The sequence below is a fragment of the Neolamprologus multifasciatus genome, chromosome 12 (assembly GCF_963576455.1).
Source record: "Neolamprologus multifasciatus chromosome 12, fNeoMul1.2, whole genome shotgun sequence".
Lineage (NCBI taxonomy): Eukaryota > Metazoa > Chordata > Actinopteri > Cichliformes > Cichlidae > Neolamprologus > Neolamprologus multifasciatus.
The window spans coordinates 99,861-121,496 of NC_140450.1; the positions used below are offsets into that span (position 1 = coordinate 99,861).

The 21,636-nt window shown below is 46.0% G+C and overlaps 2 protein-coding genes across 6 annotated transcripts; both read left to right on the plus strand.

Annotated features, from left to right (window-relative positions):
* Positions 1-54: 54 nt before the first annotated feature.
* Positions 55-10,863, plus strand: LOC146506000 (fibrinogen C domain-containing protein 1-like). 3 transcript variants are annotated; one of them, XM_085181288.1, is made up of 9 exons: positions 55-157; positions 1,978-2,056; positions 4,574-4,689; positions 4,766-5,126; positions 6,313-6,445; positions 7,581-7,717; positions 9,213-9,309; positions 10,100-10,279; positions 10,356-10,863. In XM_085181288.1, the coding sequence occupies exons 2-9, from the start codon at positions 1,979-1,981 to the stop codon at positions 10,610-10,612; spliced, it is 1,359 nt and encodes a 452-aa protein (XP_085037414.1). In that variant the 5' UTR covers positions 55-157; position 1,978; the 3' UTR covers positions 10,613-10,863. The 3 variants fall into 3 exon arrangements, with proteins under 3 accessions (XP_085037414.1, XP_085037412.1, XP_085037413.1); XM_085181286.1 differs by lacking the exon at positions 55-157 and adding an exon at positions 210-359; XM_085181287.1 differs by lacking the exon at positions 55-157 and adding an exon at positions 975-1,092.
* Positions 10,864-15,768: 4,905 nt separating this feature from the next.
* phf19 (PHD finger protein 19) lies at positions 15,769-21,588 on the plus strand. 3 transcript variants are annotated; one of them, XM_085181284.1, is made up of 14 exons: positions 15,778-16,282; positions 16,690-16,870; positions 16,957-17,038; positions 17,132-17,236; positions 18,210-18,304; positions 18,527-18,675; positions 18,753-18,848; positions 18,926-19,115; positions 19,195-19,262; positions 19,342-19,482; positions 19,561-19,621; positions 19,697-19,782; positions 19,885-19,962; positions 20,033-21,588. In XM_085181284.1, exons 1-14 carry the CDS (start codon positions 16,230-16,232, stop codon positions 20,376-20,378), a joined length of 1,731 nt encoding a protein of 576 aa, XP_085037410.1. In that variant the 5' UTR covers positions 15,778-16,229; the 3' UTR covers positions 20,379-21,588. The 3 variants fall into 3 exon arrangements, with proteins under 3 accessions (XP_085037408.1, XP_085037410.1, XP_085037409.1); XM_085181283.1 differs by having other exon boundaries at positions 15,988-16,282; positions 19,882-19,962; XM_085181282.1 differs by having other exon boundaries at positions 15,769-16,282; positions 19,342-19,621; positions 19,882-19,962.
* The last annotated feature ends 48 nt before the right edge of the window (positions 21,589-21,636 follow it).

The window sequence follows — 21,636 nt, forward strand, 5'->3', positions numbered from 1 at the left end:
TCCAATCAGAGCGCAGCATGTGATTAACACGGTAACCACAAGTATGTCAGAGGGAGGAAACGAACCACATGACCTGAAATCTGTGGACACGCCAATGGCTTCAATGAGTTCCCAGTGCCGAACTTTCTAAGAAGAATGTGGAGCTCAGAGGTCAGAGGTCAGCACACAGATGGCTGCAGGAGAAGGAAACAAACGCGTCTGCGGTTCATTTCAAACATAACGAGGAGCTCGGCGTCCACCAGTGGATCACGCCACAGCCACACACAGCGCCTCTGGACACTCAGTTTGTCCCAGCTGTCACAGTGCAGGGTCTGGATGATGTCACAGAGAGCGGGTCCCCTGATGCAACATTCAGTTTGGTACAGTGGGCAGACACGCTAACGTGTTCATTTAACCAAAGAAGCCACCTTAAGACATGTTCTGCCAGTCTCAGCCCTTATATGGTCGTCTCAGGCACAGAAGCTCCGCCCCTCAGCTGACTGTCTTCAGGCTTTGGCTGGCATCACTGTCCTCTGTTAGAACGAGCGTGGCTCTGGCCTGGCTCTCCTTCTCTGGAGAGGCTAGACTGGATAAGCACTCCGCTCTGTGACTGTCCGGCTGTAAGTCCCAGTGCGACCGAGGTCGTGTGTACTCGTGAACTAGTATCAGTCAGAGTTCATGTTCTGGTTCACGTCACATCTGCAGCTCGGTGTCACACAAAGAAGCATTGTTTTGAACTGTGACTCATGCTAAGCTGCTCAGAGTTCAACAGTAAGAATGGAAATAAGGGAACTGTGTCATGTGTTGGTTCAGACTGAGCGTGCTCAGAGCGTGAGCTGCAATCACACTTCAGTCCTGAGGTGGCGCTGTGACCGACTCGGTAAAGCCGATCAGCTCAGCGCTCTCTCTCTCTCTGAGCCAGGGTCTCTCGCTCCTCTCGGCAGCAGATGGCCTCTCTCTCTCCTGCCCTCGCCCGCCCTCTTGCTCGCCCACTGGCAGATGCTCTCTCTCTCTCTCTGAGGATGACAGAACGTGCCAGGCGTCGTTGAGCAGAGAGGCAATAAAGTTTACAGTGATTTGAATTTTAAATTTTTGAATTTTGGCGGCCGACAGGTGAGTTATTGATTACTGATATCAGCGTGCGATCACATGGTCAGCAGGGTTAAACGCTCAGACTGTGGATTCAAATTAGAGCATTTTTATGAAACGTTTGAGCTGCTGTTTGTGTGTCACGCTTCTTCATGGAGCTGTTTCTTTATGTTCTGGTTGTTTCATGTTTTACTGCTAGAACTCGTGATTTTACCAACTTTGGGGATGAATTGTCCTGTTTTCTGTTTGAACAAATAGCATCATCAGGTTTTTGACTGTCAGGCTTCAGAGCTCAGTCGTGAGGCTGTGCTGTCACAGTGACATGTTCAAAGTTGGTGTTGCTGGATTAAAGCAAAGATGACCTCTGAACTTTGTTCTCCAACGTGGTGCCTTTAAAGACCAGCTCAGCGTTTGGAACGAATCTGTTTCCTCTATTAGCTCCTGACTGACAGTAAAATCTGTCAAAATGTGTGGTGCTGTGTCAACACACCAACACAACCAGCAGGCTTCAGTGGAAGCACCTGCACAGGTCTGAGGTTGGGCAACACGTCAGTGGAAAACAAGGACAACACGCCAAGTGAGCAGCTGGTTAACTAGCACAGGTTCAGGACGTCACTGAGGAGGATCTGCTGCTAATGAACCAGTTATGGTGCCATCGTAAACACCCTGAAAGGGTCAGAGGTCAGGAGGTCTGACACGTCAGAGGTCAAGTGTTAGGGGTCTGTCACTGCTGAGGTTATATCCGGTAATGGGCAGGTGTCTCAGGAAAGGTTTGAGGTTTAGAGTTCAGTGAAGTCACTGAGGAGGTTCTGGGGACACCGTAAAGGAGCTGGACAGGGGTCAGGGGTCAGGAAGGGGTCACTGAGGAGGTAAGTGGAGGAATAACCTCAGACTGTGTTTGTGTTCTAGGATGATGCTGAATGATCGGTGGACCATCATGAACAACAGCAGCTCAGAGCTCGACAGCAAGCGGCCAAACAAGCACAAGGTATCTCCACGTTAGCCGTTAGCAGCTAGCTGGCTCAGACAGGAGAGTTAAGTCGTGTTAATCTGGAGTTAAACTGTCAGATCAGCGCAGGAGTAATCTTCAGCATATGTCGGCTTTACTGCAGATTACACCCTGCAGGAGCATGCAGGATTTACTCTGAGGCGATCTTCACACCACTTCTAACTAGAGATGCACGATACCACTTTTTTATGTCCGATACCGATATCATAAATTTGGATATCTGCTGATACCGTTATGAATCCAATATAGTGTGTTTTAATCAATAAAACAGTTTTTTTAATATCTTGCTGCATTTTGTATAAGTTCATACTCAAGTTTAAATAAACAACAACACTAAAGCTATTCTGTTATACCTGTATGTGAAAAACACACTGCACCCAAAATATTTCATAGTTCAGCAACACTGATCAATCTAATAAACGTAAACCTGCTCCATCCTCCCTATTCTGGTATTTTAAAGAGCACTTACAGAAATATTAAACAACCTAACTAACAGGGTTACAAACTCCCAGTAAAAGAAAATAGGGAACCACCCTCTTCCTCATGATGCTTAATCGATGTAATCAAATTTAATTTGATGCAGGGGGGAAATGCACAGAAATAAATAATTTTTCAAGAATAATTAAATAGATTCAACATCTTTCTTCAACAGAACTGCAGACTGCACAGATGGTTCCCAAAGGAAAAAGTACTACAGCTTACTAGGGTATATTAGACTTAACAGTTACTATATACACTAATGGACTTCTATACATTTTACATCAGATTAAAACTTTGGGTGTCAGATTCAGATAATTATTTATTAAAAGCTCGACATTTTAAATGAGAATAAGAAAGAAAAGTATGTCTTTGTGCCCCCTTTTCCCTGTTCATGCCCTATCGCCCCCCCTGGCTAAACTTTGCTAGCTCCGCCCCTGCACAGTTACGTCAGTTGTAGAAAAAGATCCTGGTGTAGAAATAATATTAAATAAATTCTAACAACAGCTGATCAAGCTTAAACGTGCTGCTGTTGTTCAGCCGCTGGTTTCCTCTTTCTGGTGAGAAGTGGGCCAAAAACAAACAAGAGAGACGATCAGCTGATCATTGATCAGTTTCATGATTGAAGCAGCAGCAGGAGAGAGAGAGAGAGAGAGAGAGAGAGGCAGTCGCTCCATATATCGGTTGTTAAGCTTAACGTGGGAACGCTTTACAAACATTCAGAGATGAACTTACACACTTGCTTTACTTCTCTCTGGGAAAACTTCCTCGGAGATGAAATGCTGGTTTGAGGCTACAAACACACACAGCCGCTCTATCACGTGACCACACTGTTGCGACGTGCTATGGTTATGAGCCGAGTTACGCCGTGTCGCAAGTTTTGTGAGGTGCTTTTTTGATATTTAATGGATCGATTACATTTTTTATTTCTCTCCAATATCCGATCCAGTAATTTACGTCAGTATCGGACTGACACCGATACGTAATATCGGCTCGGTCCATCTCTACTTCTAACCCTCACACACGCTCTGACAGGAAGCTGCACACAAAATGCACTGCCCTAACACGGAGCGTCATGACTGCCGCCGCCATGTTGGTTTTGATTTCAGGAAGTGACCACATTTGGATGAGAGAGTAATAAACTACCAGCAGAGGCCGGCAGAGTAGCCAAAACATTGTACTCAAGTAACTGTAGCGCTACCACAACATGGTTTTACTCAAGTAAAAGTAAAAAGTAGCCGTCCAAGAAATTACTCGAGTAAGAGTGAAAAAGTATTTAGTAAAAAAGGCTACTTGAGTACTCAGTAACTGATCCTAACATCTGATTTAATGTTTAACAATGAGATAATCAGACAGACACATTTTAAAGACTGAAAAGCAACAAAAAATAATAAATCTAAGCAGAACAAAGAAATATTAGGGTAGGTAGACATTATCTACCCCAGTATTTATATATTACTTCTGTCACAGCAGATAGAGTAACATTAACACAAGTCTATTACTCATTCACTGATGTTACTCACACTGAGTAGGCAGAATAAGAGTAGTGATACTTCATAATAATATTACTCAAGTAAAAGTAAAAAGTACAGTCTAGTAAAACTACTCCTAAAAGTAATTTTTTCTAAAAAGTTACTCAAGTAAATGTAACTGAGTAAATGTAATTAGTTACTACCCACCTCTGCCTAGCAGCTAATGCTAACTAGCCTGGTTGTCAGACTTCATCACACAAACCCACAGATACCTGCTAATTAGTAAGATCCAATCACAATCCAGCAACAGGAGATTCAGTTCCCGGTGAGATGGTTCGGTTTTTAGCATCACATGACCCTGAGCTGTCGTCTTCTGGCTAATGTTGCTTATGCTAGTTTGTCTGCTAATCTGGACCGTCCTTAGAGCGTGAGGTTGGTAAACTCTTACAAACTCTCAGTGATGATCCAAATTACGTTATCGGGTGATGTTACAAGCTATCTATCAACAGCTGTCTGTAACTTGGCGTTTGTCTGTGTGTGTTCGTAGAAGGTGTGCAGCTTCCTGTTATGGTCTGGTGGCACGTTGGTCATCATCGCAGTCATTGTTGCAGCAACAGTTGCCATCTTGTACCTGAACCACTATCCTCTACCCTTCATCAGCAGGTAACACACCTATACATGTCTCTCTTTCCTTCCTTCTGCCTGTTTAAATATAAATCTGGGATTGTCATGGTTACAGGGGGGAAGTGTCCTCATCTGTAGTTTCAACCAATCCCAAAGAGTCTGGGCCCCTGGTGACAGTGTCGCGTGTTGCAGACGGAGAGCCAATCAGCATCTTCCTGGACCCAAACTGTCCGGACTTTAGTGAGCACTTCCTCCGATGGGAGGTGCTGCAGAGCTCGCTGCTGCGGGCGCTGACCAATTACAATGCAGATGATTGGCAGGACCACGGATTTGTCCAGAAGCTGGAGGAGGAGCTAAAGGTGTTATTAGGCCACACCCACAACCTGAGACTGGAAGCTGATTCGCTGAAAAGAGGTCAAGGTGTTCTGGACCAACGACTGGACAGACTGCAGAGTGAACAGAGCCGCATCGTCAAGGTATGAATCAAAGTAATTAAAATGTAATTAAATGAATGAAATAGGAATGCACTGCTGGAAGAGAGTGAAATGTAATTTAATTTAAGTTAAATGAAAGAGAAGACCGACATCCCCTAGGCAACATTAAATAAGACATGAAACTGATACAATATCAAAATATCAAGTTTGTACACAAATGAGGCATCTGTCATGGTGATATAGATACATATGGATTACAAAAGAATACATAATCCAGTCTTTAAGTCTGACGTCATCAGCCGTTTCCGGGTCCAAACTCTGCTTCAGGTCCCAAAGTCAAACGAACACTGCGGCATCACTGAGAGTTAAAAACTGTCTAAATTCTTTCACCTTTAATAAAATGATCAGCGTTGCTGCTTTACCAGGTGTAACAATGAAGTTTAACATCCAGGCATCCATGAAAACAGAATTTATTACATTTAATGTTGTTAGAAGTTAGCAGGAAGTTAGCTCGCTAGCTTCCAGCTAAACATGATATAGCATGTTCTGACTGAGAGATTTCTGAAAAACTCAAACGTACAGCTCTGCTGTCACTTCCAACATAAATGAAGACAGAAAACTAAACAGCAGTGACGTTTGTAGGGTTACTGAAGTTGGGCTAGCTGGTAGATAATGATGTGCTACGTGATCGCTAGCGACACAGCTATGCTAGCATAAACAGTGAAGCTGGAGGATGAACGCTAACACTTTTCCACTCGATAAAAGTTAACGTGAGGGTTCCCGATGGTTAGAGACAAATGTAATCGCATGGCAGGATGCTGTAAACGGACCAAACTTCAGTCAGGAGAACAACTGAGATAATCCATCCACAATACGAGGTTAGTCATTAATATACTGCTGCTGGGCTGCAGCTACATCGTAAGGGTTTAAAACTGAGCTTTAAAATGAACAGTGATGATGAAAACTGAGAGAGGCCGACAGCGATCACTGACTGTTTCAGATTGAAAAGAACAAGATAGAAAGCATTACAACATGTTAAAAAGACAACAGCCTTAATAAAGTCAGAGTAGTTTGGGCCATAGGATACTATAGAAACCAGCGGGGGGGGGGGGGGCATCAACCTGAAGTCCACTGTCATCTCCTTTCCTTTGGCAGCAAGGCAAAGCTAGGGTGTTGTTACTGGTCTTATATTACTAAACAGTCCCTCCCTCTTTGTGTACCTGTACAGGTGATGTCTGATAATCACTCAGGTGTGTTGAAGTTGGTGGCAGGTTTCAGTGATTCTCTGCTCAGCCTGCAGAGGGAGACAGAGAGTCTGAGGAGCCTGAAGAGTGAGCTGAGCAAAGACAGCACTCTCACAGGTAACACACACACACGCACACACACACACACACACACAGGTGAATCACAGGTAGATGTTCTACATTTCAGAATAATTTCCATCATTTTCTCAGCTGGCTCATTACATTTGAAATCTGCTTTTGTTTACACATTTCCTGCTCGATTGTCTCCCATTTTTGGTTTGAACATTTATGATGTTAAATTTTAGCTTCATATTACAAATAACTTCCAACATTTTTACCTTCAAAGTGAATCGGAATCTGTACCTGAACAGATACATAAAAAAATGTCTGCAGACTGAAAATCTGAGCAAAAGTCAGAAAAGTCCCAAATCACCAGCTCGTTCCACGTCCTCATTTTTACTTTGACAGCATTTCCAGTAGATCATGGCAGATGGCGTGAGCCTGAATGGGGGCCTTGGTTTGGGGACGGCCTCAGAGGGGCCCGACGGCGGCAGATCCCCGTGCACTCACGAGAAGTGCATGAATAGTAAAAGGGAGGCAGCTTGTAGTATAACTAGGAACCATTTCTGAAAGATATATAGTTCAGTTTCACAGTACAGCAACATTTTGAAGACAAAAGATTTTAACCTGAGTTCTCAAACGGTCACTTCAGAGTGATAGCACAAATGCACATATTTAACTGAGTGATGTCCTCGGTTATAATGAGCCTTTTGTCTTCGCTTTTCTCCTCCCCGTCCCTCGGTCCTGTCCGTTCTCACCATAATTACTTAAAAAGTAAAATAAAGAATAAAGATTGAATAAACTATGAAAATCACGTGGACGAGTACACGAAGAACCAAAATGGTCTGTGTGGGAAAACAAATCTATTGGGACTAGTTCTGGACGGTGTCAGACAGGAAAGAAAAGGCCAAAACTGCAGGATTGTGTGTTTTTGGCTCAGACTGCCTCCTCGTGTTTGTGTGTTTGTGTCTTCATGTTATCGACGAGCCTTTGTATGATAACAGATATCTAACACACTCACTGACCTGTGAAGCAGTCATCACTGACTGTACATGCAGACCTGTTCATTTCAGATGACACACAAATAAAGAAGACAAGTAGCTCACCTGAGTCCAGGTGTGTCTGACAGGTGGACAGAGTGACCTCCACAGACACACCTGTGTTGCTGATGATGTCATTTCCTGTCCCTCAGCTGTCAGACCCAGGGACTGCAGCGACATCCTGAAATCTGGTGTCTCTCAGGATGGCGTTTACTCCGTGTTTCCAACCCACGACCCCAATGGCTTCATGGTTTACTGCGACATGAGCACAGATGGAGGAGGCTGGACGGTACACACACACACACACACACACACACACACACACACACACACCCTAGGTGCTAATTCGTTTGTCAGCCTGAGCTTGTTAGACACCTGCTTCGGTTTGACCAGCTTAGCACACAGGAGATCCTGTCACACCCAATGTTCCCTCTAAGCTGCGCGCGTGCACAATTGTGCACAGCTGCACGTCTCTGCGCACAAATAAAAATCTAACCTGAATTGAAATTAAAATTAAAACTTTAACGATTCTGTTCTGCAGTGTTAGTCAGTGACTGGCTGCTCCCATATGTGTTCAGAACGATGCCACATTATCCCAAAGTCCAGCCGATGATGCGATTCACATTCGTATATACGCAGCTAATCAACGTGGCTGACAGGCTATGACAGCGTCCTTATGTGCGACACCGGTGTTTTAGCAAAGCGGCTGATGTGGAGTGAAGTTAATGACAACGTGTAGAACCATTGGAGCTGTGAGCAGGATGGAAAAAGTGTGGACTTTATACCAGTTTTTAAATTGTGTTGATCGGCCACGTAAAACCAGAGTTATTATAAAATATCTGCAATGTTTGTTTTTCTTCCTGAATACTGTCGTTGTTTATATTTACTGCTGGAAGAGACCGTAAAAACTGTTTTATAAGGAAAACGCTCGAAAGCCTGTGAGCAAAAACAAACCCCACCCCCTCTCCCTTTCCTATTCGTCCAAAAAAGTACCATGTCGACCAATCACAAAATGATTTGGCAACGTGGCATCTAGTTGTTAAGAAAAGGGGGGAAGTTTTAGGAGTGACGGCGGAGTGGCACAAATAATTTGTGTGGCATCAGATTTGATGCAGAACAGCTGATTGTTCTGTAAATAGTTTGAAATGTTTATTTAAAAATGTCTTGGCTGCATTTTTAGGTAAACAGCTGCAAAAACTTTGTTGTTTGCATAACTCAGTTACTTTTTTGAAGAAGTAACTATATAATTAATTTCCCAACATTGGTCATTATTTACTGTATTTACAGACAGAGTTACAGACTCTCTCCCAGACCACAGACTCATAATACAGTCAGAGCTTTATTAAAGAAAGTTGTGTTTTCAAAACTGGAGTTGAAGTTATTTTTACTTCCAATAGTGTTAACATGCTACAGGTCAGGAACAAGATTGTTTTAAATTTAATAAACATCAAATAAACATGCTACAGGTCATGAACAAGGATTTTTTAATTTTCATTGTAAGTGGGCTGAAGCAGTTAATTAAAAGTAGTCTAACATAAATGCTGTAATTTGATTACTTTAATAAACATGTGACTTGGATGATTGGATGCTGGCGTGACCACAGTGCACACGTCTGCTGTTGCTCACAGAGGCCCAAGCTCAGGGAGTTTGTGTGTTCAGACACGTGAAACATTAGAGGGAACGTTGGTCACACCTCATCAATCACACTGATTAATTCTATCAGCACGACTGTTTCTTTAATAATGTACCTGTCAGAGGCTTCACACCTGTGTGTGTGCGCACAGGTGATTCAGAGGAGGGAGGACGGCTCGGTGAACTTCTTCAGAGGATGGGAGGCTTACAGGGACGGATTTGGGACAACGACCGGAGAGCACTGGCTTGGTCTGACACACACACGTTGGTTTTGCTGTGTTTGTGGGGGCCATTACTCACTGAGTGCACGCAGGAACCTGAACTTTATCCTTCTCAGCTGAAACAACGGGACACTGTTATCCAGTTTCCTCAGATGTTTTTGAGCACACGTTGCACACCATGCTTTAAATCGAGAAAACGAGAACTAAAGTTCTTCAATGGATGATTTAGGAGAGAAAGAGAAATATTTAAATAAAAAACACAGAAATACTCGATACAAAACTTAGCGGTACTTCAATAAAGTACCTCAAACTGGGTGTATTAAAGCTTCAGCCCAGTTTGGTGTTCTTTATGTTGAACTCTTTATTCTTTGTATTTATGTATATTTCTGAGTTGTTTGTCGGGTCATTTCACATCCAGATGATTAAAGAAGGGTTTAACCCAACCACCTCTGACTGGCAAAAACAAACGTCGTGATAGGAGCTGATGACGGTTGGGCTGGTTTCTAATAAAGCTGATCGGCAACATCAGCAGCAGCTTCATGAAATGACACCTTCAATCTTCTACTTCAAGGATTTTCACAGTAAATCTTTAACCTTTTCCCACAGTCAGGTGGGAAAGTTTTGTTATTATTCTTTTTCTAATTTCAGGTGAGAGTAACGTGTTCACAGGTGTTTCTGTGGTTTGTCATGTAACCGAGTAGAACTTCAGGTAAAATGTTGATGGTCCCGTGGTAAAGCGGTGAGACTGGTCCTCACAAAGACAGAGTCCAGCACACGGTTTAAAAAGCAGCACAGTGACACCTGGCTGTCTCTCGCAGGTCTGCAGAGGATCTACTCGCTCACCAGGTCAGGTGGTTCCGAGCTGCGTATCGACATGGCAGACTTCGATAACGCCACGGCGTTCGCTCAGTACTCTGAATTCTCCGTTGGTCGAGACTCCGTGAACCCCGAGGAGGACGGATACCCGCTGACTGTGGACGGGTACTCCGGGACTGCAGGTACCACGCGGTAACACACAGTACCACAGATTACCACACAGTACTGCACAGTACACAGCCGGGTATTTCTCTGCAGGTGACTCCCTCCTGAAGCACTCGGGGATGCGCTTCACCACCAAAGACCGCGACCAGGACCAATCGGAGAACAACTGTGCAGCGTACTACCAGGGGGCGTGGTGGTACCGGAACTGCCACACCTCCAACTTGAATGGGCAGTACCTGAGAGGAGGCCACGCCTCCTACGCTGACGGTGTGGAGTGGTCCAGCTGGACTGGTTGGCAGTACTCGCTTCGCTTCACGGAGATGAAGATCCGACCCAGACCGGAGTCCTGAACCTGGGCTGAGAGCTCGTGATTGGTTGTGACTATAGATGGTTAGCGTCTGTATGAAACTCCGCCTCCATAAGTACAATTGTAAATGATGGTAGACAGAGCGTTGATGTGTTACTTACCTTTTTTGTTTCATCAATAAACTCATTTGACAAGACGATCCATAATCACTCTTATCGATCTTTACGACGTGGTGTTAGAGGTCACGCTCCTCTGATGGAAGCGGGGGGGTTAGCACTGGGTGGAGGTACTTCCTGTGTCAAGCAGCGGATGTTGTCTGTGGCAGTGACAGGGCGCAGCATGCATTGATGCGAGTGTTGTAGAGCAACGTGAAGGTGAAGGTTAGTCGGTGGCTAAAATCACTGTACATCAGGGTCAGTCTTTAGGAGCCATCCTCGCAGGAAGTGACCAGCAGCAGGTGAATCCTCAGGTGAAGTCACGAGTGGGAGCAAAGGAACAGTTCCACTACTGTGTCACACTGTTACCTAGGCAACGGGAGCCTGGAGTTACCAACAACGCGCATTCACCTGCGTGGTGGTTTGAGCGACTTAAGTGGGTCAACATCTTCCTGCCACGTTACCTGACACGGCCGAACTTTAAAGGTTGTTACACACCGAATGCGTTGGGTTTTTGCAGAAAATTCATCCTCAGAAAATGTGAAAAGAAACTGGATGTGGGTTCATCCAGTTTTCAGGAGAAAGCAGCAGCAGGGAGGATATTCTTGTTTGATCTAGGAGGTCAAAGTAAGTCAAATGTATGTATACAGCACTGTCATAGACAGAAATCACCAAGTGCTTCACAATAAAACCACAAATGACTAAATAATATAAAACATGAGGAAATTCATTACAAGCTTGTTTGTATAGAAATGTGTTCAGCTGCTTTGTGAACGAGTCAGTGGAGTGTGCACAGCGTAAAGACGACAGCCTCGGCGCCTGACGACCCACGCGGGGTTTGAACCCAGTACGTGGAACCGACAGTGACCTCTGACCCGAGGACCCGAGTGCTCGGGAAGAAACCTCAAATTTACCAACGACCGATGAGGAGAGGCCAAATCTGGAGTAACAGGTGACGTCCTGTCAGTGCCGCAGCGTTGTGTGCAGTCTGAACAACGCTGATTGGTTGAAACCAGTAAAAAGACGTTACAGAAGAAGTCACAGCGTGAAGAATCACCTCGGCCTCTGACACCAGCACAGGTTACAGATGTTTGCACCGTGACTCTCACACAGACTCAGATATGACGCCCACATTTGTGACGGAGGAGCCTAAAAAACAGATCATGTGATCGCGAGCAACAGTCTCTGTGTTAACTGGACGATGTTATCATTTAACCATTGTTTGATTTCTGACACAATTATTTAAAGAAGACAAAAGTCAGAAGCTTTGAAAGAACAGAGTAACTGAATGTCATCAGCATGGAGATGATGAGAAATACTACTGTCTGATAACTTGGAGTAGAGGGAGTATATAACGAAAAAGAGAATGGGAGCTAAACAACACCAGTAATCCCAACAAGTCTTTGAGCCTGTTTACCATCATACTGTGATCAACAGCATCAAAGGCAGAGGAGAGATCCAGTATAACCAGTACGGAGTACCAGAGTCTGCTGCCATCAACGTGTCACTACACAGTTTCACAACAGTTTGTGGAAACCAGACTGGAAAATGTCCAAAACACTGTTTTTCTCCATAAAGTCGTTCAGTTGTTCTGCAACTGTTTTTTCTCACATCTTTGACACAAATGGTGATTTTGATATTGGCTGTGACTGTTTGGAAGAGATGGGTCCAAATTTGGTGTCTTTAATGTTGGCTCAACAACAGCTTGTTTAAAAAGCTGAGAACTGAGCCAGTATAAAGAGAAGTGTTGATTATTTCCACAATAGAGGGGCCAACAGAGTCAAACATCCAGGAAGGAGGAGGTACAGGGTGGGCCATTTATGTGGATACACCGTAATAACATGGGAAAGGTTGGTGATATTAAAGTCCTGTTTGTGGCACATTAGTATATGTGAGGGGACAAACTCCTCAAGATGGGTGGTGACCATGGTGGCCATTTAGAAGTCGGCCATCTTGGATACAACTTTTGTTTTTCAGTAGGAAGAGGGCCATGTGACACATCAAACTTATTGGTAATGTCACAAGAAAAACAATGGTGTGCTTGGTTTCAACGTAACTTTATTCTTTCATGAGTTATTTTTTCTGACCACTTATAAAATGTGGTCAATGTGCTGCAATCCAACACAATCCATTGTGTTGGATTGTCAATGCAACCCTCTTCTCCCACTCTTCACACACTGATAGCAACACCGCAGGAGAAATGCCAGCACAGGCATCCAGGATCCGTAGTTTCAGGTGCTGCACATCTCGTATCTTCACACCATAGACAATTGCCTTCAGATGACCCCAAAGATAAAAGTCTAAGGGGGTCAGATCGGGAGACCTTGGGGCCCATTCAACTGGCCCATGACGACCAATCCATTTTCCAGGAAACTGTTCATCTAGGAATGCTCGGACCTGCACCCATAATGTGGTGGTGCACCATCTTGCTGGAAAAACTCAGGGAACGTGCCAGCTTCAGTGCATAAAGAGGGAAACACATCATCATGTAGCAATTTCAAATATCCAGTGGCCTTGAGGTTTCCATTGATGAAGAACGGACCCACTATCATTGTTCCCCATATACCACACCAAACCATCACTTTTGTTGTTCCAACAGTCTTGGAGGATCCATCCAATGTGGGTTAGTGTCAGACCAATAGCGGTGGTTTTGTTTGTTAACACCATTCACATAAAAGTTTGACTCATCACTGAACAAAATCTTCTGCGTGAACTGAGGGTCCTGTTCCAATTTTTGTTTTGCCCATTCTGCAAATTCTGTGCCCGATCTGGGTCATTGAGAAAAGGAGCACAGGAGGGAGACACGGCTCAACCTAATAAACATGACGAGACAGGGAGGAAGCAAAACAAAATACAAGACATGCACCTTCAAAGTAAAACAGGAAACATAGAACACAGGGAACCGCATAACAAAACCTAAAACTAGAACTGAGGAAATACTAAAGAGCTACTGAGACAGAAACGGTGATTAACCCAACAACCATAATGGAACCAAAACTCAAACACTGGGTCACTGACCCAGGACCATGACCGTACTCCAACATTTGCAGTCTGGGCCGCGGTTAGCTTGGACATTTCCAGATGAAAGAAGCAATACAACAATAAAGCACTTTCTTTTCACAGTAGTGTTACAGACAGATTTCTCTTAGTGCCGAGGGGAGAGTACGGGGAAATGATGCAGTCATATGGAATACATAAATCTAAGTAAAGTCCCACTTTGTGCCCTTTGACAGGATGAGGAAACATGGTTTATCCTGCTCTGCAGACTGGTCCTGCACCTCACAGGAAGCAGTCCATAAAACCAGTAAAGGAAAAGAAGCTGCAGAGCGAGTGCAGCAGGAAGGACAAAGAGTAAAATCCCCCCAGGATCATTCCCAGTCACACGATGATGCTTCCTGGATCTCGGCATCTAAGTTGGTTTAAATTAGAAAAAATAAGTAAGCTGGAATCTAGTAAGTACATTTACTCTATACTGTACTTAAGTAGTTAAGTAACTCACAGGTGGCCTGCTTTCGTTGTGGCTTCCCTTTAAAGCTATTGTTGCTTCACTATATCTTATATTTACTTTTTATTATCTGGCTGCTTATGTTACTGTCGGACTTTTATATTAGAAAGTCACCCAGCTGTGGATGTAAGTACAACTCAAATGATCAGTTAGTTAGTTTTTGATTTCCTTTTTGGTTTTAGACAAAAAGACTGAGACTGAATCTTGGGTCAGACAAACACCTGAAAAATGTAAAAAAAAAAAGAAAAACAGATGAAATGTTCTTTTTATTTTGTTTTATTTCATCATTGAATGATTTGCAGAGAAACAGACAAAAGGCAGCCCCTCCTTCAGCAGAAGGACACAACGATGTGTTTGTAAATTTTCCTCCTCCCTCAGGCGACACAAACATCTGTTAATCTCAAATCTTTAGCAACAACTGGTTTTACATTAAACCAACATTTCTGTTTAATTACATTTAAATAATAGTAATAACAGTAGTATGTGTATTGTTAAAATGTGTTTAGACACAAGTTTTGTTGTGAAAGTCCAGAAACCAGACGAGTGGCTGTGAAATGGTTAAAGTGTAGTTTATAGTTTCTTCTCTTCACCAGGACACATGAGCTTTGTCACAGGAGGTCAGTGAAGATGGTCACCTGCAGGTTCAGGCTCATTGCATCTCCAACCCACACCCACTGCCACTGCCCTAGTCCTGCCTCATGTGACAAATATGGCCAATGTGATTGGCTGTGCCTTTCAGGGAGCTCTGTTTAGTTTTAGCAGCGGCAAGCCTGCGCTGCGAGGAGGAGAGGAGGACGGCAGCAAAGAGGAAGAAGCTGGATATAAGAAAGTATTTTTCAAAGAAACCTGTAAGCCGCTTAAAGTCAAGTTCACTCATAAAATGTGTCACAATAACGTAGATTGTAGATTAACGAGAGGAGCAGGCATGTGTTTGGCTCCTTCACATAGAGGACATTGAGTTGTTGTGTGGGACATGTAGTCCATGTCTGTTGCTGTAACAGTTTATGTTTAGAATAAAACATCCTAGCTCACTGATCTGATCGGGGCAACAGTGCCTAAAATGTTGCTGAGAGATCTTTTACTTTGTGGTAATCTTAGACGAGTAGTTTTATGGACAAAAACCAGCAGATCATTCAGTGTTCCCTTAGTGCTAATGTGTCAGAGATGTTGGTGTAACTGAAGTAATGTTGTTAAGTCCTTAAAGTCATATTCTTTTATTGTCATGACTGTATTTGAAGCTATTTTTATTTTTGTATGATACCTGATTTATATGGAATATGGCTGAAGTAAACTAAAGCCTACAATACTTAGTCATTTGTTTAATAGTAATTTAACATATAGAACTATTAATTGTAATTTTAAATGGTTTAAAAGCATGCAGAATAGCATATGTACGCAAGTATATTTCTGCTTTTATCAAGATGCAAAGACAAAAAGGAAAAAAAAGAAACGGGGCGGGGCTCGGTGGTTGAATCATCCGTCCCCACCAATGCCAAAACCAAATCTACGCCCTTGTACTGTGTACTTGCGGGAGAGAGGAGCCGAGGGTGGTGTGTGAGAGTGGAGGAAGGCGGTCACAGGTGGAGTTCAGCTCGCAGAGACGTGCTGGGTGTAGATCAGCAGCGTGTAGGAAGAACAGCTGCGGGGCCGCTACACAAGAAGTCTCGCTCAGAAACAAAATCTCGCGGTAAAACTATTTTTTCCTCTCACAGCCAATCACAGCGCAGGGTCCCGCAGGCTTCAATGCAACAGCCAATCACAGTTAGGGTTGGCGCTGCGGCGTGATGACGGAACGATAAGGAAAAAAGCCGTGCTGTGATTCGCGGGAAAAGTGAAAAATGGCGCCGGAGTAAGTTTGAAGTTTAGCGCCGCGGAGAGCAGCAGTAGCAGACAGACAGACAGACGTAAGGGAGGCAGACAGGCAGACGTGAGGGGGACGGACAGAGACAGACAGACAGACACCCTGAAGAAGCATCGACTCAACGACCTTCTGTCCTGGGATGCCAGCAGCGGGAGGACCGGCAGAAAGGAGGCACAGCCCGAATCAATGCAGGTATCACGGCTTGCCTCTCTGCACTGACCCGCTCTGATTTAGCCCTGGGATTTAGTGTGGCCCGTTAGTTCAGCCCGGGGCACAGAGCTGTTGGAACCCTTGAATTTAACCCGTGTCAGTTCATCACTGTGTGCAAGTGTTTTTCTGTGAGCTGGCCCTCTTAACGTGAGTTATTACGGGCTGTTATCGTTCAGGATTTCATGGCCCGGTTTACTCGTTATTCCGGTCGGTTATCGCGCTTCATCAGCTCTTTTCCGTTAGTTAACCCGTTAGGGTGTGGTGGGTAGTTACTGGATGGTTAGAGCTCTGTTAACGGTATGTGATGGGAGGACGCACTGCGCATGTCAGCCCTCCAATCCACCGCGCAGTTCAGGAATGAATCACAGACCGTCTGTCTGTGTCTGCAGGATGTATGAGGACCTGATCGAAGACTTCTGCGGTCTGGAGCATCAGGTGTCTCCAGGGGGCGGAGGGTGTGAAGGGGGGCGTGTCCCCGAACCTGACGGGGTGGAGTCCAGTCTGAGCGTGGGTCAGTTCGTGCTCTGTCGTTGGTCAGATGGACTGTACTACCTGGGAAAGATCCAACGGGTAAGCGTGTGCTCACCTGACACCCACTGCAGCGTCATCATCCTGATCGTGATTGGCTGAGTTTTTGTGTTCTGATTGGTGGATAGGTGAGTCCCCCTAGGCAGAGCTGCTTCGTCACTTTTGAGGACAACTCCAAGTTCTGGGTCCTCTGGAAGGACATCCAGCACGGTGAGACAGACGGGTGGCGTGAGAGAACGCTAGAGAGGGCAAGACAGGTGCTTCATGTCTGTGATCTGCTTCTTTTGTCCAATCCTAATGCAGCTGGCGTACCGGGGGAGGAGCCTCGCTGCTCCATGTGCCAGGAGGTGGACCCAAACTCCAACACCCAATCAAACCAGATCCTGATCTGTGGGAAGTGTGGGATCGGTGAGTCTGACACACACACACAGGAGCAGTTTATTAGGAACACTTGCCTGTGGGCTTTCTGCAGGTCCGACTGAGGGTCACACCTGCGAAGCTAAAACTGACTGCATGCTAGGGCTGGGCGATATGGCCCAAAATGCACATCTCGATATTGTTTAGCTGGATGGCGATATACGATATATATCTCGATATTTTTTTAAAGGTATAAAGTAAGAAGAAAAAGAGAGTTCTTAGTCACACTGTGTCCCAGGTCTCACACAGGCACTTTATTAACATACAGCGCAGATGTACATGAAAAAATTACTCAGAAAAAAAAGAAATTCTCAACATCCATTAAATAATAATGCTCATTTATGCCGTTAACGTCATTTTAACGAGATTAACGCTGACAGCACTAAAATAGTAATCTCCAAATGTTTTCTTTTTAACAAGCAGCTCCTCTTTGATAGCTGCCGTGTCCGTCTTGTCGTTGCCTGCAGGTGAAGCGATGGGGGGTTGTGTTCAGTGAAGGAGAGGCGAGGCAGAGTGACGTTGCGTAGAGACAAAAGTGGATGAAAGAGAGGCAAACTTGCGGTTCCACAAGTGTAATTGTAACGTAACGTGTATAAAAAAATATATCGATATATTTAAAAACTGCAGCCCTACTGCATGGCGTTTGGGGGTGGGATTTATTGGACGGGCTCGCAGTGACATCGGCGTTTTCTCAGGAGGTGGAGCTCCTCCATAACTGCTGATACTTCTAATGTGAATGACCTCTGACCTTTAACAGAAGCTCAGAGTGAAGCTGATAGTAGAAACATTAGAGCAGACTCTGTTTGCAGTAAAGGCAGAAATGCTTTCTGATGATCAGACTTAAGGTCAAAGGTCACATCAGGATTCACCTGAATGAATCAAACGCCCGTGACGATGACTGAGTGCTTTTTGTTTATCTGTTGCCATGGTGACTCCTGGGCTCTGACCATCACCTGTCTGTCAGGTTTCCACCAGCAGTGTCACATTCCTCCAGTAGAGGGCAGCGGCGCCCTGACTCCGTGGTTCTGCAGACGCTGCGTCTTTGCTCTGGCGGTCCGGGTACGATGCTTCTCACCTGTGTGTGTGTGTGTCTCTCTCTCTCACCTGTGTGTGTGTCTCTCTCTCTCTCTCACCTGTGTGTCTCTCTCTCTCTCTCTCACCTGTGTGTGTCTCTCTCTCTCTCTCACCTGTGTGTGTGTGTGTCTCTCTCTCTTACCCGTGTGTGTGTGTGTGTGTTTCGCCTGCCTCTGACTCGTGCCTCTGCACCTGTGTGTCCCACAGAAGGGCGGGGCTCTGAGGAAAGGTGTGATAGCCAAAGCCCTGAGTGTGATGAAACAGGTGCTTCCGTACGAGCTGGAGGCGCTGGACTGGGACTCGCAGCACCGGACCAATCAGCAGCAGTGTTACTGTTACTGCGGCGGCCCTGGAGAGTAAGTTGTCCTGACGAGAGCTGCAGGTGTGGTTGGCTGTTACCTGATTCACCTGTGTGCGTTACCTTTGTGTGCAGGTGGTACCTGAAGATGCTGCAGTGCTTCAGGTGTCAACAGTGGTTCCATGAGGCGTGCACTCAGTGCCTGCAGGAAGCAATGATGTTTGGAGACAGGTGAGGCTCCACCCCCTGTTCCGCCCCTCCCCTGCTACCTTTCCCCGGTATGGCTCTGACTTCCTGTCCTCCCGCAGGTTCTACTTGTTTGTGTGCGTGGTGTGTAATAAGGGCTCAGAGTGCGTGCGGCGCCTGTCCCTCAGGTGGGTGGACCTGGTCCACCTGGTGCTCTACAACCTGTCCATCTGCAGCAAGAAGAAGTACTTCGAACTGGACGAGATCCTCACTTTCGTCTCTACCCACTGGGACCACCTGCAGCTTGGGAAGGTAACAGCACACCTGAGCCAGGTACGCTGAGATCAGGTGGTGTGCCTGTGTTCATTTAACCCTCTGTGTGTTTGTTCAGCTGTCCAACACCCCCCCAGCAGAGAGGGGGCAGCACCTGCTCGACGCACTCAACAAGTACAAGAGCAAGTAAGGACCAATCAGAGCGAGGCCGTCACGATGACACGTGTGTAACATGAGCTTAACGTGTGTGTGTGTGTGTGTTCAGGTTTCTGTGCGGGAAGGAAATCAAAAAGAGGAAGTGCATCTTTCGTCTGAGGACCAGGGTCCCTCCTAACCCCCCCTCCAAGCTCTTTCCTGAGCGTGCTCAGAATGATGGGGGCGGGGCAAGGAAGAAGACGGCGAGCAGGTATGATCTCTTGCTGCCAGCCGTCACTGCCTGTGATTGGACGAAGCGTAACCATGGTGTTTATTTCTGTTTGTTCAGCGGCTCAGCTGAGAGGAGAAAGAGGAAGTCCAAGTGGCTTCTCGAGGATGCCATTCCCAATGTGAGGCTCGTTTTCTTCTTCTGTGGTTTCTAAAGCTGTTAATGCATCACGCTGACCGTGACCTTCTGCCCGTAGAACGAGCTGACCTGCAGCTGGACCGCCAACCACCACATGGCCAACATTTTTGACTTCACGCTGGATGAGCTGCAGAGCCTGAAGAGGTGAGACCAGCGCTGCGCTCTGATTGATGCTTTGCTTACCTGTGCTTTCCCGTTTATGTCACACGGTGGCGCACCTGTGACGTTGCTGTTCTTCCTCAGCAGCTCCAGCAGAGCCGTCAGCATCGATCAGGACTCCACCGATGCCTCCACCTCTGGCTCCGCCTCCTCCTACCACTTCAGGTGAGCTGAGTGAACACCTGACTCACCAACCCTAGGCTTTTGATATCTGACCTTTGACCTCTGTCTTCAGGAGAAGGATGGGCAGCAGAAAGAGGAAGTTACCCCGGAACAGTTACAGCCAGTGGGCCAATCGCAGTGAGGCAGGGGAGGAGCTTGGAGGGGAAGAGCCTTCTGCCATCATTGGGGCCCAGGAAGCTACAAACCACACCCACCTGACCACAGACTCCTCCCACTTCTTGTCAGACCACTCACCGCTGCCGTCTGACAACTCCCACCTCCACTCCTCCATCTCCTCTTACTTTGGAGTAGCGGGTAGGCTAACCAATGGCGAGCGCTACCAGGTGTTGGCTCGCCGCATCACCCCTCAGGGGACGGTCCAGTACTTGCTGGAGTGGGAGGGGACGACCCCTTATTAGGACGTTATCAAGGTCCAGGTGGTGTTAGAAGCTTTGATTCCTTTTCCTCTACACTTGCTGCTGGTGAGCTGCTTATTGGTTGAAACCTGAACTGACACTGTGGCGCCGCAACCACCTGGTCTCCCCATGTCCCCGTTAAACACGAGGGCTCCCCGTGTCCCCGTTAAACCACCTGGTCTCCCCGTGTCCCCGTTAAACATGAGGGCTCTCTGTGTCTCCGTTAAACCACCTGGTGTCCCCGTTAAACCACCTGGTCTCCCCGTTAAACCACCTGGTCTCCCCGTTAAACCACCTGGTCTCCCGTGTCCCCGTTAAACCACCTGGTCTCCCCGTTAAACCACCTGGTCTCCCCGTTAAACCACCTGGTCTCCCCGTTAAACCACCTGGTCTCCCGTGTCCCCGTTAAACCACCTGGTGTCCCCGTTAAACCACCTGGTGTCCCCGTTAAACCACCTGGTGTCCCCGTTAAACCACCTGGTGTCCCCGTTAAACCACCTTGGCTGTATATCCCCAGCTGGCTGGTGAGTTTTGAGGAATCAGGAATCAAAGCTGAACTCGATCCTGGAAAAAATAGTTTTTAGTTTAAAAAGTGTTTAAATGCAGCCAAAGAGACACACAGAGCTCCCGCCTGACTCCTCCCACCTCCACCATGTTTGCAGCCTCACACACCGATTAGTCGTTTTCCTGGTTGTAATGATGTCACACTGGTGGAGTTCTTCTTTTGCTCTGATTTGTACAACACTCAGACCCATGCAGCGCCCCCTGGCTGTCAGACAGCACCCTGCCTCTCTTGCCCCCTCCCTCCCCCGAAGTTTTCATGTTGTGTACCTGAAGCACTTAGTCACATGTTTACCTGCCCCTTCCTCACCTGTGCAGTGTTCTCACTCTATCACATGATCTCACCTGCGGAGCATCCCATTCGTCGTCTATGCAAACACCAAAGTGCGCCTGCTGGTGATCAATCTGAGCCACCGATCAGTGTTTCTCCTAGCTTGAAGCTAACGCAGCCCATATTTGTGAATGAGGGATGCTAATAGTGCTAACAGTCTCTGAGACGTTAAACTGGCACTCTGTCACTTTAAGATATGCTCTGCTCCTATTGGCCTGTTAAATGCTTGTTTTGATCATGTGACTGTTTGTTTGCTGTTTTCCTCTCCAGCTGACCAATCAGCTGCCAGCTTTCTCTGGATTAAAACAAATGTTTTCTGACCTTTTGACCTTTCTGTGTTTCTGTGTGTGTCTGAGAAGCAGAGATGTG